Source organism: Cygnus atratus, chromosome 1 (assembly GCF_013377495.2).
Source record: "Cygnus atratus isolate AKBS03 ecotype Queensland, Australia chromosome 1, CAtr_DNAZoo_HiC_assembly, whole genome shotgun sequence".
In the NCBI taxonomy this organism is placed as follows: domain Eukaryota; kingdom Metazoa; phylum Chordata; class Aves; order Anseriformes; family Anatidae; genus Cygnus; species Cygnus atratus.
The window spans coordinates 119,768,189-119,782,794 of record NC_066362.1 but is presented as its reverse complement, the minus strand read 5'-3'; the positions used below and the strand labels follow the sequence as shown (position 1 = coordinate 119,782,794).

At 34.7% G+C, this 14,606-nt stretch overlaps 1 protein-coding gene across 1 annotated transcript in view; it reads right to left on the bottom strand.

Annotated features, from left to right (window-relative positions):
- CFAP47 (cilia and flagella associated protein 47) overlaps positions 1-14,606 on the bottom strand; it is a 308,902-nt gene that overhangs the window by 154,941 nt on the left and 139,355 nt on the right. Inside the window, 3 exon segments of the mRNA XM_050712219.1 lie at positions 4,605-4,778; positions 5,943-6,086; positions 10,229-10,425. Coding sequence (XP_050568176.1) covers positions 4,605-4,778; positions 5,943-6,086; positions 10,229-10,425 — 515 coding nt within the window.

Genomic DNA, 14,606 nt, shown 5'->3' with positions numbered 1-14,606 from the left:
GCAGAAAATAGTTCAATTTTTTTCACATTTTTTTTTCAAGAAAATTTATGGAAATTGTCTTTTTAATCATTGAAAACTTGGTGGGTACTGAAAGTATTTTGCTTAGCATTTTAAAGGTAGACTGATGGAGTAAAACACAAGCCTTGCAGCACTGCATTCCAAAGGCACTTATTCCCTCCCTGACTCTCTTGATACATAACAGTGGTTGCACAGACAAACCATGCATTATTCCTGCTCCAGGTATGAGCAGTCTATGTTGTTAGATATAGGAAAAGCATTATTCAGAGGGAAGAAGGCTTTCTTAATGGAATAAAAGGAAGAATTATTTCCCTCTTCCTCCTCACAGACTTAATTTTCATTTTCAATAGCCACTTTTGCAGTAGTACCTTTTTTGTGTTGAAGTTATAAGATACATACTGTGATTACAGAGAAACAGGGTAGCATATATACAGTGTAATTAACCTTTTAATGAAATGAGTTTTTATTAAGTTAATAGTTTAATTTATTCAGTTATTAAAATGGAATAGCGATACTAAATTTACACCTCAAAGGCAAAACTACCCAAGTATTAATTCACCTGAATTCCCTATTACTATCATGTAGTAATTTTTTTTATTGTCATGTCAATAAATTCTGAGGTTTTTCAGCTACTGGCACATCTTATACTATTCTTGATCTAGGCTGAGTTTTCTTACTTCAGCAAATACACTTCAGCAAAGTACTTCTGTTTTTTAAAAATGTCATGTACATCTCAGCTTATCTATGACAAGTCACTTTGATAGTGGATACACTACAACAGTGGAGGATTTAAGGGACTAATCAATCAAATGACCAATTAAATAATGAAGTTATTTGCAACCCAACGAAATTCCAAAATATCCACTCAAAAACATTATAAAACTATCGGGGCGGGGGGGGGGGGAGCGTTAATTATCTTTGCTCTATTTCCACCATGATTTCCTCCACATAATCATTCATTATGTAGTGGAATTCCAAAGATGCTGGACTAAAAGCCAGGAGGAGTTATTAAGCTGTCAGCAACTGCCTGCAAAAGAAACTAACAAAAACAAAATCATGGATTGCTGTGTTCAGCTTCGCAACAGACTATCCAGAAATTACAGTAATCAGGCAGCATGGACTGAACAACAACAAAATTAGTATTACTTCTTTTTCCTGTTGCCCTTTGTGCTACGCAATTTTGAGTAAATAAACAATATTTATTTTGCATTTCTAACAAGTTGTTGGTCACAGTTCTATCTTCAAAGAGGCTTTCCCCTCTCTTCTCTATCTTTCCCCCTGCAGATACAGCAAATAATGCTGATGACATTCTGGATTTACAGATTCAATCCTAATTTAAAGATGAATTCTTGAACAACTGAATGTGAACATATGATATTTACTCACTACAACAGCACAAGACACTATGTGATATCTGCTGGGGAGTACTGGAAGTGGTACAAATTGTTTGCTCTGTTGAGGACACAGTTTCCAGACACCTAGCAGATTTTGTAATCATGCTTTTTCCAACTATCCCAGCCCACTTTGCTTCAACAGCTGTTCTGCAACAACTTCTGAGTAAAATCCTGGCATAGAGAAAATATATTATTCACCCTGATTAATGTAATAACATGAATACAAGCAACTCTTTGTAGCTGCTCTTAATACCTTTCTCCCAAAAGTCCCAGAGCAAAAAGAGCACACACATGCCAAACTGAGCTAGTACTCAAAAGTTTAAATTGGTGTGAAACAGGAGTTAGTTCCTTGAATATTCAGATTAGAAATGGATGTACTGTCAAGCATTACTTCACAGGGGTGAAAAACAAACAAAAACAACACAAAACTAACCACCACCAGCACCACCCACACCCCACCAAAAAAAAAAAAAAAAAAACAAACCACAAATTCACTAGTATTTCATAGAATCATAGAACCATTAAGGTTGGAAAAGCCCTCCAAGATCATCTGGTCCAACCATCCCCCTACCACCAGTGTCACCCACTAAACCATGTCCCTAAGCACCACATCCAACCTTTCCTTGAACACCCCCAGGGATAGTGACTCTACCACCTCCCTGGGCAACCCATTCCAATGCCTGACTGCTCTTTCTTAGAAGTAATGTCTTCTGATTTCCAACCTAAACTTCCCTTAGCGCAACTTGAGGCCATTCCCTCTTGTCCTGTCTATATATTTGCAAGAAGAGGCCAACCCCCAGCTCCCCATCACTTCCTTTCAGGTAGTTGTAGAGAACAATAAGGTCTCCCCTGAGCATCCACTTTTCTAGACTAAACAACCCCAGTTCCCTCAGCTGCTCCTCATAGGACCTGTGTTTCAGGCTTCATAGCCCTTCACCAGCTTCATAGCCCTTCTCAGGACAAAGAGCCTTCGTAGCCCTTCCCTGGACACGTTCCAGGGCCTTGATGTACAAGAAGGTACTGAGGGGCCCAGAGAACACCCTCAAAGTGCTCTAGGGTTCAATTAGACCCAACTCACTCTGAAATATCTATAATAGTCATAAAACAATTTAATGCAGTGTTTCTGAAACACGCATACAGTGAATAATTTGAGTGTCTTTATTTTGAAGTTTGATATTTGAGTGTCTTTCTTTGGCACAAAAAAATATTAAGTTCACATAAAACGGGAAAGCAAAGGAGACAGTCGTGCTGTCAACTTTCAAAAACACTTCACTACTTTTGGAGATAAACAAGTGTTTTAGAAATGTAAATGCAGTCATATAAAAAGCTAAAATTGTCAAAAAGAGATATGTCAAAGCTGTTGATGCACAAAAAAATACATTTTCTACTTTTTTTGAGGGGGGTTTAATAATGAGTCCAAAAATAGAAGCCTGAAGCTCTACCATTTTGTAATATTTAAAGCTTATTAAATGTAAATCCTCCTGTAATAATGAAAAATTGGAGACTAGCATGAGGAAGTTTGAAGACTTTACGTTGCCATGAATTCCCATCAGATAAATAGAACAGTGCTGCTGGTATGTACATTTTCTCTCTTTATAAAATAAGGTGAGGCCCACTCTCTACTGATGACTGCAGCTTTGAATGAAGCAGCATTTTTTGCTACTGGCACAAAGACAGAGAACAAAAGATCACTTATTTCACAAGTTCACACTAATTAACTAGTCAGATTTTATCTAATAGAATCTACATTGTCCTCTTGTCCCTCCTTCCAAAAAGAATAGCTACACATAAAAACAAACAAAAAAAAACAACAATAGCAAAGAGTTCAAAAACGTATATTCATATGTGCTGACAAGTTTCAGCACGTGGCCTCCTGCCTTGTTTTTATATACAGAGTCCTCCTAGTATAAACACAGTATGTAGATTGCATCTACTCTAGATTTAAATGACACAATACAGTCCCCAAAATAGTTTTTGTTGACAGAAATTAAAGAAGTTCTTTGACAGAGAATCTGAAAGATTCTCTGAAAAGAAAAGTGAAAAGAAAAAAAGAAAAAAAGAAAAAAAGAAAAAAAGAAAAAAAGAAAAAAAGAAAAAAAGAAAAAAAAGAAAAAAAGAAAAAAAGAAAGAAAAAGAAAATCTGAAAGAAAAGTGAAAGTCATCCTTTCTTCCCTAATGTACATTCTGCCTCTGCTGGCATGTGACATGCAATCCTAGACATGCATAAGTAAGATGAAGAAAACTACTGAAATACTTTTCTCAACTTAAATTAAACATGTTGACAAGACAAATTGTGGGAAAATTGTTCAGTTACAGTAATAGAAGTGTTTTAAAATTAGAAAATATATTTGTGTAAGTACAGCCATAAGATCTTTAATTAAACAGTGAAAAATAAAAAGGATTACATTACATATGTATATATATTTGAAAGATCTTATACATAAGATCTTCTTGACCAGGGAAACTAAAAAAAGAAATTGTATTTTCTATGCATTTATGTTACATACCTCCACTAAAGTCACAACTACCACAGCACCATCTTCCCAGTGACACATTGCCCTTCAACAACTCCAATTACTTATTTCCTTTTAATTTTCTTTCCCCTCAGAAAACACACAAAGTATTCCCAACTTCCTCCAACTTTCCTAAAACAACAGCTGGGCAAAAGACGCTAACTGCCATCATTTGTTTCAAGAAATGCAAGTACTGACTGGCCAAGCCAGTAGGCCATTAGGAATTGATATGTAGTGAGATCATGCTGCCAATTTTCCCTTAGCGGGATAATAATTTTTGTCCATTTCTGTAAAAGGTCAATGTTTTATAAAGATTTTAGGAACACTGTACTCTCAAACCCTTTATCTGACTTTAAAACTGATGAAATTGGTTTTAAACCAGTGGAGAAGGAAGGAAGACTAGTAAATGAACAGAGTATAATTTCAAATGTGCTGCCCCCTTAGGAGCTATGAAATTATGAAATCTTTTTCCATGAAACATACAGTAATATCATACACTATCTCACAGATTTCCTGACTATAAACATATCCACATACTATAAACTACTAGTTAGATATAATTTCTCATGGATACATCAATTTTAATAGCATATCAGCAATGACAATAACAAATTGTCTAATACACAAGTTGTAGGACTATGGATATGAAAATAGTTGTCACTTTATTACAAAAATTTACCTTGTACGTTAACTTTTTCTTGGTATAATTGGGCACCCATAATACTTTTCGAGTAACCTGTCTCACTTGGCAATCTATCACAATATGATCCTGCGCCAGAGGTTTCTTCCCTATTCCCTTAAGGATAAAGATGCTTTCAGTGCCAGCCATAACATTTCGCAGAATAAGTCTTCCCTATGACAAAGAAAGAAGGAAAAAAGTTTCAGCACTGTAAAAGTGTCATTTGGCTGCCAAACCAATACTTTCAGTCTATTAATCTCAAATCCAGGCATTAAAGCAATCTTAAAGGAAAGTGTTCCTATTGAGGTTTTTAGTTCTTATGTAAATACTTCTGTTAAACAGACGAAGACTCAAGAAACAAAGCTTTTTTTTTAATTTTCTGAAATTATGAATTTTAACAATATAAATCCTTCATAATGCCAGATATTATATTTCTTGGCTTCTTCCTAGAAAACAAATATAACACCTAAGAAAATATGTTCTCATCCATCTTCATTCCTCATATAAAATATTATTTTGCTCAATCATTTCCATCAGTCCTTTAGCTAAAATGTTCTTCATGATTATTTGTCATCAAAAGATTCGGGGTCTTTGGCTTTTAATAGTTTTATAATACTGGATTTCTATACTGCATTACGTTTGGTTGGTAATGCATGCAGATGGATTACTAATGTTTCACAGAACAATTTGTTCTTGTCTTTGGCAATTCACACATTTGAATAGCATCCTGCAGGCAAAATCTCTCAGCTAGTGTACAGGCAAAAATACATATATTGCTTCTCACTAAAGGTATCACAGCCTTTCCTCTCTTAAAACTCTTCAGTTTTAACATTTAGAATAGTGATTACTTTGATGGCAAAATCAGCTTCTAACTAACAGAAATTATTTTATGAAACAATCAAGTACCCATCACCAAAATTCACTTGTAATGTAATGAAAAATGCTCAATATTACTACATTATTACCTAACTACTGAGATAACATATATGTCTTTAAATTCAGAATGGAACACAATGTACATTTTTATGATCAAAGGTCAGAATCTCTATAGAATAACTAGTCCACTCACTGAAATGGAGGGTTTGAAAGAAGAAAAAATAAATGAACAAATAATAATAATCTTTAACTTTTGTAAAGTTGGTTCCTTTGTTGCTTTTTTTTGTTTTTGTTTTTCCTTCAGCTAACAGGAAATCTTTCAATTTCTGACTAATTCACTAAAACTTTCAAGCAGGTGTTTAATGCTAGTAACTGCTTAAGCAATTTCATAAGTTGGAGATTGATGTAAATTTTATTGACAAAATAATTCTTTGTAAATGTTGAAACTAATTTCCTTCTTACCATTGATAAGCACTCAGCAACTGGCTTGAACGTGAGAGGATACAGAGCTGTTTCACCTATGCCCACATTTATTAGAGGAGGGCCGTGAAAGCCCTGTCCTTCCAAAACTGCTTCAAATTTCCAGTCCTGGCTGGACATGTTATTCTGAAATCAAAGAAAAGACATAAACTAGATTATGCATTTAAAATTTTCAACATGAATTTCAGCTTTTATTTGCAATTATCAAAACAGAGCACAGTTCCTTTTTTCCCAAAATACTGGCTCAGAGCACCTTCTAAATCCCTATTCCTGGGACTCTGAAATCAAAGTAAAGGCATAAATTAGATTATGAATTAAAAGCTTTTAATATGCATTTCAGTTTTTGTTTGCATTTATCATCAAATCAGAGCTCTTTTCCTAAAATACTGGCTCAAAATACCTTCTAAATCTCTTATTCCTGGGAAAGAGTTACTAGCAATCATACTATCAGTATCAATACCGTCAGCAAGAAGACTCAGAAGAATATGCTCATGATATAGTTAACAGTCAAGATGGAATTAATACGTATCATTATAAACATTTACAGGTATCTTTACAGTGCTGTTTATAATGCTTGCCAAAATTCTGTCTCTTTTGCTCCTGTGGGAAATCCTAGCATGCCTCTTTGAAGTGCTGATGTGGTATATTAACACACGTTGCCTCACTTGGCCACTGAGTGTAATACAGGACCAGCCTTGCTTTCTAATTAAGCACTCTGTCTCCCAAACGAGTATGTACAGTCCTGTGCTCTCAGAAACTGGTCTTTCAGAAACTGGACTAATCTCTTCTAAGGAATGGCTGTCCTAAGGAGTATGAAAGCCTATTTATGAAGTGTATTTTGCCTTGCATCCAGACATATCAGAGGACTGCTTGATTAGGGTAGGTAGTGAGATATTTTGTAATATATGCTTAGGGGGCTGCATAAAAATAGGAAAACTTAAATAATGCTATTCAGCCTCCTCCTATTTAAAGGAAACAGATAACAAAACACCCAATCTGCAAAAAGGTAAAAACCATCTGAAAAGGACAGAATAAACTGGCATTCAAGAGCTAATATCAGCCTTGTCAAAACAGAGATTAGTCTGATCTACAAAATGAGGAATTAATCCTTTGACCCAAAATGGTCTTGACCCATGGAAAACCACAGATAAATGCCAGAGGTAAGCAATGCATTTTGGAGGATGAAGATGACACCTATTTCAATTCTTTCTTCTTTGGAAAGTCTCTTAAACTCAGTTCTCTAAACCTCAGCAACAAAGAAGCACAATCAACTGTAGTTATCAGAGCTGAAGTCATGGCATGGCATGAGATCTGCAATATCATATATTTAGGCTGGGATTAATACGTATAATCAACGTTTAACACTTTGTTGTTAACAAGTAAATTTCCTAGTAGTTGAGCACAAATGTCCTGTTTGGAATACTGAGATTTGTAAAATGTCTCAATTTTTCAAAATACTTCTATCACTACAGTCTCCAAATCTGTAATAATAACAATTGCAACATCAGTGGCAGAAAGCATGAAAGTAAAGAAAGTAATTAACCTCATTATCCTCATGCTGAAGATAAAATAAAAGTGAGAAAAAGAATTAAAAATATTATTCTTCTCATTCATTTTTTTTCACCACAGCATCAGGAACAACTATATCCTTTTGAAAAACAGATTGACCAGTTCTAAAACTAGCTGGTCATCATCCTTTGTTAAACAATTGTTTTAAAAGGGGGAGACAGAGGAAAAACATCACTGTGATTGTTCTTCGATATGTTAGAAAGGAGGACAGTCAAAATTTGTGGGCCTAAGTTGTTTTACTTTCAATAACTTCTAGAGCCATTGTTATCAGATGTTTCCTTTACCCACACTAGTGATGACTATATTGATAAGTAGCATAAGTGTTTCTCCTTAATCTCAAACAATAATTTATCAGTTGAGAAATGTAGTTGACAAACATGGTCATTTTGAAATCCTTCTGTGGCAAATTCTTCTAATACAGCATGAATTTGTCTAAAACATATTCTACTGAAAGGTCAACCACAAATATCAGAAAATGACAATACAGTATTTGTTTAATTTTACTCCCTTGCACTTATGCATTAACAAATAGTTTTAATTAATAGCTATCTCAAAACCTGTTAAGTTAATGACAAACACAATTAATGCTAAAGGAGTTAAAAACATTTCACAGGATGGTGGGTGATTAAACCCAAGATACATTATAAGGTCGCATGTATAGGATCTATACCTTTTCAGTAGAGAGACTGAAAGTGACGAGAGAACAATTACATTCATTTCACACTTGTGAAAATTATGGATACTTCAGATGTTCAGCCTGAACTCGCTTATCAAGAAAGGAACAAGGATGTGAGATTCAGGCAGGTTCTTATTCTGGTTCTGTCACTAACTCACTGTGTTGCTTTAAGCAAATCACTTGACACTTTTTTGTTCCATTTATAAAATGTTTCACCTACCATACAGGTGTTATGACAGTTAGTTTGCTAGTGCCTTTAAAAAGCAACACCGAATATAAGGTTTAAAGAACCAAGTTTAGCAGACTGAACAACCCCACCTCAGTTTCACTCTATATGAGCATGTCTTTCTCCATAGAGTGTTTCAAGGCTCAGTATCTTTAATGACAAACATAAATGGTAGCTAACAACATAAAAGTATGGAAATGTTTCTAATTCTGTATTCAATTCAGGAATTGGAAAGCATAGAGTAAATCAGACACAATGCTAGAGCTAGAAAGAATAAAAGTATAAAATTGTCCAGAGGTAAACACATCTCTTATGCTGAACGTAAAATAAACCTTGTGAAAACACATGTAATCATAAAATTAAGCTTAAAATGTAAAAGGACAGGAACAACGTCACATTTTTATATTTTTTTATTCATCAATGTCTGATTTTGCAAATGTAGGGCATATATTTTAGCACAGACTTTGTCACGTGTGCTTTCCATGGGAAGAGGCAGATTAAATGAGATACACGTTCTCTCTCTCTCCTTACACACACACACACAAAAACACACAGATTATACGCTCCATTTGGAGTACTTTTTAATCCGTTGTTAAGAAAACAAGCATAACTTAACAGAATAAATATATGACTGCTAAAGAAATTTTAAAGCATATATTTATGAACATTTGGAGGTCAACAAAAATCAAAATAAAGCCAATCTGTTTAGAAGCCCTCTGTCTGAGAAGGTGGAAAAAAAGATCCTTACCTTTCTGTGTTATATAACAGCCTCATTTCAGCTAACGTAACATTCAATAAATCAATTGTAAATAAATAATATATGAATACCTTAACATTTATGTGTAAGAAAAGATAATACTGTAATATGATTTCCTTTGATTTTCTTTACTATTTTTCTCTTTCTTACTCAATTAACTAGTTCCTTGTCAAATTTCAGTATTTCACTGTGTATCCACAGTATCATTTTTCCCCAGATATTGTGTTCATATTTGAAGCTGCTGCCATTCTTTTTTCTACAAAATCTCAGATAATTTTTCTATATAACAATTCACTAGTATTCTTAACTATTATCACAAGCATTATCAAAAGGTCACTTCAATTACATATATCAAGCCCTAGTTCAAATCTCAGAAAATATTTTATCATCCTTCTTTGTTAAAGAATTTGTATCCCATTCTCTTGCAACTCAAGCTTCTTCCCTATCACTTACTCATTTTTCTTCCTTTAAATCTGAAAAGTTCTGTAAATTGTGAGCAATGATTTTTCTGAAGGAAATGACATTCCAACCTACACTACATATTCACTCCCTGGTCATATACCTCATCTGTTAAATGCTTAAAACACAAAATAGATATGATAAAACTATACGTAATATTCTGCCTACACTTGCCATATTTTGTAAATTCCATGTAATCTAATTATAACATACCCCTCAAGAGAACTCCTTGAAGAAAAAAGAAAAAAAAAAACACACAACGAATTGCTCCTTAGATTAAACAACTCTTTTTTTCACCTTTAGTATGGTAACAGGCTATTAATTAGCAGATTATCAAATATAAGTACAGAAATGAAACATTAGAAATAAACTCTAATAATTTACTCTCTGAACTGCTAGAAACTAATTTTCCCAGTGAGCTTTACATTACATCCAATATGGATTTGGAGTAATAATACTCAAGTCAGTATTTACATGCTTTTGTGGATTTTGCAATAGTAAATTTTAACTGTATTGATCAAGAGTTCAGTTTCTAAGAATCCTTAATCTTAGTTTAGCTTCAGGCAGTAAAGTGAACTTACTATTGGAATATCCTGTATCACTGCCTGGTAAGCTGGAGTTAGAAATTCAATCTCTGCTTCAGCGTGGTTTGTATTCACTACACATTTAATCACATAGACACGAATATCCTGGGAGGACTTCAAGAGAATCTCACAGCAGTAGCAACCAGCATACTGAGGAATGAATTTTATAGGAAGTTCAACTGCATCACTTCCATCTAAAACCAAACAAACAAAAAACAGTGAAATATAGCAAAACTTTTCAGAAACATTGATTTTACATGCAGGATCTGGAGAGTTCCAATAACCTGTAGGAGATTCTCCACAGTAGTACTTACAATTGAAAAAGAGCAATGTAGTTTTAGGAATATTATAATGTAAGAATGGCCAAGTTTTCATTTAAAAAAAAAGAAAAAAAAAAAAAGATGGATTTAAACTTCCAAACAACGTTTTCTATTGTCTTTAGTAGGCTACAGAGAGGAGTATTTTAAAAGATCTGTTAAACCTAATAGACAAGTTTATTGTATTTGAATTGTTGCAAATATCAAAAAAAGTACAGTAGTTACTACCAAACACACACTTCAGTCAACAGTTACCATGAAAGACACTGGAGACAACAGAATTTATTTGATAGCCCCAATAATAACTGGAATTCTATTAAATTTAGTAGTTAGTATGAGAGCTCCTTGTTAGACATTTCCTATGCACAATTTTGGATTGAACGTCTGGGTTTCCAAAAAGGTCTGAAGTGTCCAAACTAAACTAAATCATTGTTTTGCTTTTGGCTGAGTTAATTGTCTTTGTAGAAAGGCTCATACAACGCTGTGTTCTAGAGTTTTAATGTAAAGAATGGTGATAACACACAGGTGTTTTCAGTTGTTGCAGAGCAGCATTTGTACAGACCAAAGGATTCTTCTGCTTCTCACACTGCCCTGCCAGTGAGGAGGCTGGGGGTGCCCAAGGAGCTGGGAGGGGACACAGCCGGGACAGCTGACCCAAACTGGCCAGACCGATGTCCCATACCACATAGCACCATGCTTGGCAATAAAAGCTGGGGTAAAGAAGGAGGAAGGGGGTGAGAGGATGACATGTTCAGAGTGATGGCATTTGTCTTCCCAAGAAACTGCTACATGTGATGAGCCCTGCTTTCCTGGATGTGGCTGAATATTTATCTGTCTGCTGATGGGAATGATGCTGATAGCGAATGAAGTCCTTGTTTTGCTTTGTTCGAGCATGGGGCTTTTGCTTTACCTAGTAAACTGCCTTTATCTCAACCCATGAGTTCTCACACTTTTACTTTTCCAATTCTCTCCCCTATCCCTCCTGGGGAGAGTGAGTGAGCAGGTGCATGGTGCTAAGCTGCTTGCTGGGGTTAAACTGCAACAATCATAAGAAGTCCAGTTTGCCCAATCCAGTGCGTGTAAGAAAAATTCCCCACAGTAATCCCTAGAGTATGGAAGAAGCAATATAAATGCTGTCTGCATTTGAAAATAGCCAGATCTAAAATGTCTGCTGCAGAGACATCGCCTTCTGCTCTCACTTGTAGAAAGAATCGAAGACTTTCACAGTATCCTGCCCCCTTCACTAGCCCTTTTAGGACACTTTACAAAGGAGAAGGGAAGGCACGTTACAAATGCCATTGACTGGCCACCAAAAGAGTTCCATTCAACCTTCCCAAGAGCCCCTAAGGAACCTGAAAAACTGAAGACTGCAGCTGTAACAACTTCCCTGTAGTTTTATATTTAACAAAGACCATTTCTTTTCAGCACTTTCCAAGATTAGAAACCAATGCCAAAAGCCCTCATTGGAAAGATAATGAGGAAGGTCAGAGACAATGTAGTGACATGACAGAAACTTACAGATAAAACTCTGTAAACAATTCACTTCTCTCTAAGGGGGAACACCTGGCTAATTCTTGTGGAGTTTCCCTTCTTCTTCCTTTAATGTGGCTTATTCTCTATTGTTATGTATAACTGGACTTTGAAAGTGCAATCAATCTTTATTTGCAATGCTGCTCATTCTCTTTCATTAAGTGGTGTTCCTCGTGTATTCAGTTCTCACTTCTCTGCAAATGAACAGCAAATTGAAGCTCTCTTGTTGCCTTATGTCATCTGTACTTAACTTTTTTCACAAAAATAACCAAAGTTCAAGAGAGAAATCGTATGAATGGCAGTATTAATCTTTCAACATTACTAGGCTATCAAAAAGATGATAAATTGCACCTCAGGTTTAACCCTCTCTGAAATAAATTAGTTTGTTTAGTCTTTTTTAAACACAAGATTAATAACCTGGTAATTTTTGAATTACTACTTTTTTATTTTCCTTTATTATTATTATTATTATTACTTTTAATTTTGCCAGCAATCTATTATCCCCATTAGCTATCTTCCACAACAGTGACCAGAGTTTGGCACTTAAGGAACACAACTGTTCATTCTTTAGTTCATGAATACAGTTCCCAATTTTCTCTAAGAATTACATTAGGATATTGAAACAAAAGACATACTTAAAGTTTTAAGTACACATTTTAAATGCTTGTATTTCAAGATACAGTAGATTGTAAACATGCATTTGAAGAAATACAGTGCAGTGTATTGGAAGCTCCAAAAATATTTCTGGGTGAATTTTACTTTCCTGCACTAAATGGAAATTTCAATTACTAATTTTCAGGGTTTAATTACACTGAATTGGACCCCTCTTTGTCTTTCAATGAATCGGACTTTCAATCAGAAATGCTTCCTATAGGAGAAAAAACAAAGTCTTCCATGCATTTTATTTTTATAATATTCAGTTTGGCATCACTTTTATTGAAATATTTTTTCCTATGTATAAAAAATCACACTGAATAATAAGTTACTTGATTAATTAAAACACTTATAATCAATGAAAAGGAAAGTAAGTGAATTTCTCATGTTTATTTTATATGATATATTATGATATAAGATACGGTTTCTGGAGTGAGAAAGAATCTCCAAATCAAAATGATTACAGAAACCACTTCCTTGTGAATTACACATGAAGGTTGGTTGTTTTTTTCTTTTCTGCATTTTTTTTTCATGCAAATTTTAAATGCCATAAACTAAATTGGGCTTAAAAATCTCATTTTAGCATGTTTTCTTCTTGCCCAGTCCTGTAAAATATGCAGCAAAGATTAGATTAGGAGTTAGTTAAAAGATGAAAATAATCCATAGGGTCACAACTGACCTTACAATTTCTGGGACAAAAGCAGTAACAGTAAGCAATGGCCAGCAGCCCTTGCATTATTTCCATGTAACAGGAAGCAGAGCCTGCATCCATGGAAATGAATGAGACTGCAAGCATTTCTCTGACAGTGAAAAATCAGGCAGAACAATACCGGTTGCTGGTACATTTTCCCTCTCTAGACAGGACATGCATTGTTTGGTGGGGACTGATTTCACATGAAACAGGCAAAAAGCTCTTGGACCATGGGCCCTAGATTCTCCTTCTTGGATGAGCATCCTAATCACTTTGCTACAGTCGTGGTTGCCTTTATCACTGATCTGAGCTCCAGTCATTCATAGGAGCTCCAATCATTCGTAGGTTCTCTCAGCTCAGCTGGCTAAGCAAAGAACTCTTCGCATGGCAGTTTGTTGTCTGATAATGAGGAAATGCTTTGGGTAGAGAAGGAACAACAGTTTGAACATTCTTGTGCTGAGAAGTGCAAGCAAGTTTCATCACCCAATATCTTGGTCAAACATGCTACATACTAAGGACTTTTAAAAGCAGGAAATAAAACACTTTATGAGAAGTTTCATTTTATAGATTTGTGTTAGATAAATGCCTACGGGAAACATTTACTTGACTCTTAATCTGAATTGGGTTTAGAAGTTAAACAGCTGTCAAAACAAGGGCACTTGCAAAAGTAAAACTTTTGGTGTAATATGACCTTACATTCTTGGAAAACTAATTTACAGCATGTAGGTGTTGGTCTTGTTCTCTAGCAAATGGCTAGCATCTTATGCCATCTATTTGGTACAAAAGACAATCTGATCACTATCTGGAATCAATAAAGCCCATGTCTTTTGGTTCTTAAAAATCCTACAACTCTTCATTTTAGGTCTGCCTGACTTGAATTCAAAGTTAATACTCTAAATGTGTTAGCCAATGAACAGTACCTTTAAAATAAAATAAATAAAATAATAAAATAAAAATCTCACTTCTTGTTGACATTAGAATGAAATGAAAAACATATGCTGGATTTTAGTAAAAATAGTACATTGTAGATTCATTGCTATTTAGGCCTATTATAATTTGTGTGAGGAGGATAAGGGCTAGAATAGAAATGCTATTCTTTTATATCACAATCTGTTGGCATAATTTCCAGTGGTAGGAAACTACATGTCTTCAGCAGTTAGTCAGCTATATACATGTTCTATTA